A 6000-nucleotide genomic window follows, 5' to 3' on the forward strand; every position below is an offset into this window, starting at 1 on the left:
CAATTCGCAAACCCTGCCTAAAAACCAAGTGAGAGCCGGGCTACTAAGCCATGGACTAGTGGTCGACTGGCCCTGGCTCGTGTCAGTGGAAACAGGAAAATAATCTGGACTACATGGTAAAAACATCAGGGGTTTGGCACCAATGGAAACGTGGCATTGTTGATGCACTCAGTGGTGAGAAGCACATAACCCTCTCCTCTGTCTTACCATTTATGTGGAAGACATTCACATATCTTCCACATATTTCAAAAACTTAATGATGATAGAGAGTTACAGCTTGTGTCAGTTGCTTTTCTTATTTTAAGGCTATATGCCAGTGCTACACTTGATATTTGGACCCTGATCAGTGTTTATTCTAATCTATAGCCTATGTTTACCTTTTTATTGTTTCGTTTTTTTCATGCCTCAGCTGGGTACTGCCATTGAAATTCTGTGTCATAAAAAGTTGATTCATTGTATTTTAAGCAGAGTACTTTGTTTTAAATACTTGAAGGCTACAAACATTTTTTTTAAATTTTTGTAGTTTATTTATTTATTACTTTAAGGCTACATGCCACTGCTGTTGTTTTTTGTAATGTTTAAATGTTTGTGTGTTGAAGTACATGTAAAGTACATGTGATTTATTGTTATTTTTTAGTTTTTTACAATGGAAAATAATTGGGTATCTAGAATCATGGAATCTTACTGGTATTGGTATCGACTACTACCTTTCCGGTACCGTGACATCCCTACATTGAGGACCTCAGATGGTTGACTGTGTGGGGTAATGAAACATTTTCAGCTCTTAATGGTAATTAAGTAAATCAGAAATATTCCCAAATGTAAACGCTAAATGAACCATGTAAAATTTGGAGTGCTGTGAATGTGTGGGGATAGGGGTAGATGAGTTTGTTGGCACATGGGTCCTTTGTTATTTAGCGATGTGCTCAAGCCTCTCTAGAGTTGACAGTAAATACTTACTTTGGGAAGCAGTGGGCAGCAGACAGCACCCATTCCGAATTGATGATTGAGCCCCCACAAACATGACCATCCTTCGTAGTCTAAACATAGAGGAGGTGGCAGGACAACGGGAATCATCAAAACAAGTCTATTATTCATCTCTTTCAGCAGATCAGCTAAAATCACTAGCCACTATGTGCAATGCTGATAACAATGCTCACACTAGTGGAATGATCATTTATATTATGCTAATGTATGTCATTCTAATTTTCCTGTGTAGCTCACTTGGTAAGAGTATGGGACAACTCCAGCATTGTTGGTTTACTACTGAAAGCAATGGCTGCCTGCTAGAAGACTTCAAATGTATACGTCAAAATTGTTAAAGACTTCCCAAATGCTAGTCAAGACCAAATTCTTCACTTCCCTTCCCTTTTGTCAAAATAAATCTGACACAAGCTATTCCATTTACGTCCACATACTGTGCATGCATAGGACTTTATTTGACAATAAATGGTCTACAATAGTCCCACATATGGAACCTTTTAATGTTTATTAACACATATCAAAGTACATTTTGTAACACACAGATGCAAATTAACCTCCTTTTTGGTTTAATGTCCTGCCCACTGGCAAGCTGAAACAATTGCCATTTTATTTGTGTTATTATATATTTATTTATATAAATTTTATTATTTTCTGGGGGGTATTTGGCACATTCCACATATTTACTCAGCTGGGACCTACCTGAATATCCACCTGCCACGGCCATGCTCCTTGCTTCGCATCGACACCTCCGACAATTCTGTCTTCCATGGGTGGCTGACCACATTCTTCCTGAGCATGACAAACCAAGATACCTTCGAACAGTGAAGGGAATGTGAATTTTACAGTGGTAGGAGCTATTCTTTCCAATAAAACTTGAAACTACATAATAAAGGAATAATGAAAATCAAAATCTTTGAACCGCAATCCAAATTTACATAGACGATAGTAACAGAAACCCGCTCCTCCTCCAGACATTTCACTTTCATTTTAAACAAACTGGAACACCAGATTCAATTAGGTTACGCATCTCCAAGCCTTTGACTAGTTGAATCAGATCAAAAGACACTTTTGGGGTGTCTTAAACAAAGGGGTTTGTATCATATGTCTTCGGTTCCTTTTCTGAAAGTTTGATAAATTGTGCATAATAACATGTATATTTAATTGTGCAACAAATATTTCGGGTGTCAGACTCACTGTATTTTAATGCAAATTCAGGGGAACTTCTGAAATATTTTAGAGCACCCTCTGGCAGTGGCCAGTATGAGGAGCCATCTACCTCCTCAGTGACACAGGTCTCTTCAGAAATGATCTTGGAGCCTCAGGATTTGGAGACAGCCCCTCCTCAGCCACAGGTGTTTTCACCAAATTTTCACATACTTTCATATTTGTATAGTTAAAAATATTATGATTATTTCATAAGACAAACCAAGATACCTTAAAATAGTGAAGGGGAAGATTAATTTCACAGTGAAATTCCAATGTTAACTGTTCTTTCCAATAAGACATTAAACTAAATTGTGTGGGAATGTAATGAAACATGGTGAGGTATGTTCAAATTCTTGTGTACGTAGACGATGGTAACCCAAACCGCTCCTCCTCCAGACATTTCACTTTCATTTTAAATATAAACTGGAACACCTAGTGATGGCAATTCTATGCTTCATTAGTGTTATTTTAGCAGCAGGTTATTATGCTGCCAGCACTCAGATTTTCTTTATAACAATAAAAGCCATCATTGAAATGTATAAGGCAATATAGTTAATCTAGTCTGTGAAAAAGAAAAGACAAGAATAACATTGGAACGGACATAAAACTAAATGTACAGACAAGATTGTTAACTATATTCACTTTTATCAATGATGACTTTTATTTTCAAAAACAAAATCTGAGTTAGCACTGCTAGCATAATATCCTGCTGCTAGAAGAACGGTAATGAAGCCTCGAATGGCCATCACTGGGAACACCAGATTCAATTAGGTAACAAAACTCCAAAGCCTTTGACTATAGCTGAATCAGGTGTGCCAGTAAAAAACTGTGTCAGGAGACTCAAGGTTACGGAAACCCTGATGACAAACAACTTAAATGGATGCAGTCACATGATCTCTTCATCCAAATGGCCAAAACTTCTATCCAAACAATGTCAAATAACTCACCGTGGCTTAAACGCTAGTAAATATGAAATACAGACCAAAATCGATTATCAAGTATCTATGTTGGTCTAACCGCACTCTAAAGTTAGTAGAATGATCAGTAGAATGAACAGGTAACCACAAAAAGACTAATGTTTCGCATTAGTTGCGGTGTCGACAAAGTATTCTCTGATTTCTGCCCTAGCTCATTTCACTGCCATTAAAATATAGTATGGAGAAATAAACTCACCTGCGAAACACCAAAGCCTTACATAAAAGTTTGATTTTGGCATCATGAAAGATACACGAGAGGTAGCCTTAACCTAGGAACGATAGCCTTTAGAAAAAGATTTAAGACAATAGTAGTCGAGTTTGGCTATTTTCAATAGTTTTTAAGGTATTCCTGGGACGTTTTGTGTAAATCAAATAGTCCAAACAGAAGCGTTGTTGTCTGGAAAACATGGATAGTGGTGAAAACGCGTTTAGGAAACAAAGTGAACGACACGCCTTAAGCCTCGAACGTTTTGGAATTGGAGAACCACACACCTGTGTACAACGCAAGAATTGTCGACGTTTCAAATGGCATACTACGTACTGCAAGTATATACTTCACGGTTGATGGTGATCGTACAGTTAAGTATAAGCTAGTATGCCAGTATTGGGGCCGATTGGGACATACTACCTTGACATAAAATTGCGAATAAGATCACTTTGTCGCGTATTGTCATCACGACATGTTTGAATATGTAGCTTGAGATCATTAAACATTGTGTTGAATACCGTGGTAAAGATATTTGACAGATATTCAGACATTCAAAGCAGTGGTGTAGTCTATATTTTTGTAGTGAGTATACTGTGATTTCCCCTCCCAGCCTCATACTCGCCTGTCCCAGGGCAACACCCCATACACTAAGCACTGTGACGTTTATACAAACTAGTATACACGGACAACTGCTTCAGTATTGATGGTGTTTATTGAAAGCCCTGGAAAAACACTTAAAGTTGAGAACAGATGAGACATATTTAACTTTTTGAAAAATGCAACTGAACCTGAACACCACATGACATCACACACTAAGAAAACCAGCCATGCTCTTCCCTTAGAGATTATCCATCCATAACAGGTTCAAGGTATCAACAGGCCACTCATTAACTAATGTCTCAAGTTTAAGGCGAGTTAATATAACAGTTATATTTAAAGTATCAGTCATTTAATACAATTTATTGGATTATAATAAAATCCAATAAAATAAGATATATTAAACTGATAATGAGCACTTTTACTTTTGGTACTTTAAGTAGCCTACAGTATATTTTGATAATACTTTTGTACTATTACGTAAGGACAATGTTGAATGCAGGACTTGTAACTGACAAGTAATTTCTAACTCTTCAACACTGTTTTTTCTACTTTCACTGCAATACACGATCTTCCACCTCTGTAAATCACCAACAACAGTTGTGCATGAATACCTGCATCTGTGTTTAACACTGAAAACATATAGCTCAGGTCAGCGTTTACTCAGGGCTCTTAAGTTTTAAGGACAAGAGTGACACCTTTTTTGAGGAAGTAACCTCCTTTAATGTGCATATGACAATTATTCACCTCAATGATAAATTCATTCATTTTAATGAATGAATACACCCCTGGACTGTAATATTTCAGATGTGTTTTGAGCAAGATTTCTGCTCATGTTCAAAACTTTGTGCACATTCAAAATATATCCGTGTTCTCTGAGATTTGGAGGAGTTGTGATATTTTGAGAGAAATAAAGTACCTAAAAAAAACTATAAAAATAATCTACCTGCACCATAGTCTGCTGTGCATTACGTGATTGCTCTGCTGATAGGGTAAATATCAGACCGTCTGACAGACACAGAGCCCCGTTTGCTTTTTACGTTGACTGTCACGCTCAATGTGTGACACTTGAGAGCCCTGGTGGTTTACCTGCAGCTCCGCTACAGTAGCAGCGAACCTTTAACGTTACCTACCGGTAACATGGTCTCTAAACAGTCCGCTCACAGTGAAGTCCTGCACGGATCACAGATGCTCGGTTTGTTATAAGAGCAGATTAATGGAGCCGCTCGGTGTTTGGCTAGCTAATAAGCCGTTTGCCTGTTACCTTGAGCTTTGTCTGAAGGCGCCGAGTGGCCAGCCAGGCTCCGACACACCCGACACATTCCGCACATCCGCCGATCAGTTTAACCGAGCTACCCCCCCCCCTCCCGGTACCGGTCAGAGAGGCGTGTTTACTTTGTGTCTCGGTCCTCGCTCCGGTCAGTTTTTAATTAGCCTACATTAGTAACAGTTCATTTATTTATGGTATGAACTTAATCCTAGGGAAGGCAAACAATATAAGACATTTGTAACGAAATCCAAGACTTTATATACCAAATTCAAGGCTTTTAAGTCCTGAGATTATCAAATTTAAGACTTTTTCAATGCTTTTAAAACACACACACACACACACACACACAACATCATATAAGATACTGTCCATAGATATAGAACAATATATCTATGATACTGTCACTTACCAGGTAACAGTAACGTTGCGGTTGGATTGTCGGCTGGTTTTATGTAACGGTAATCCGGTCGTCATGATCTGCGGCAGCTGTGTCACCCGACGCGGCAGTAGCTTCAGGGACGGACTTTGTAACCAGAAGAAGGTAACCATAGGTAACCAGGGCACCGCCACGGAAGCCTCAAAGGTCCAAGTGTCAGTGCTTCACAACACAGACGGGGTGAATTTATGAATGAAAATGAGAACGTTCTGTCACAACGATGTTGTTACGTATCATCGCGCTTTTGTAAGTGGGTATACGGAAATCCTTGACTTTTCCTAGTGGGTATACGGCGTATACCTGCGTATCACGTAGACTACAC

General features: G+C 38.6%; 1 protein-coding gene across 2 annotated transcripts in view; it reads right to left on the minus strand.

The window, feature by feature from the left end:
* Positions 1 to 5744, minus strand: part of zgc:92313 (serine protease) — a 51764-nt gene extending 46020 nt beyond the window's left edge. Inside the window, exons 1-3 of one of the 2 annotated variants that reach the window (XM_013131976.4) lie at positions 5652 to 5744; positions 1684 to 1796; positions 961 to 1040 (exon numbers count right to left, since the gene is read on the minus strand). In XM_013131976.4, the coding sequence (XP_012987430.2) occupies positions 961 to 1040; positions 1684 to 1752 (149 nt within the window). In that variant the 5' untranslated portion in view covers positions 1753 to 1796; positions 5652 to 5744. Of the gene's footprint in view, positions 1 to 960; positions 1041 to 1683; positions 1797 to 3363; positions 3715 to 5651 lie in introns of those variants that run through there. The other variant, XM_010866861.4, reaches the window with a different exon arrangement.
* Between the last annotated feature and the right edge of the window lie 256 nt (positions 5745 to 6000).

Source organism: Esox lucius, chromosome 5 (assembly GCF_011004845.1).
Source record: "Esox lucius isolate fEsoLuc1 chromosome 5, fEsoLuc1.pri, whole genome shotgun sequence".
NCBI classification, from domain to species: Eukaryota; Metazoa; Chordata; class Actinopteri; order Esociformes; family Esocidae; genus Esox; species Esox lucius.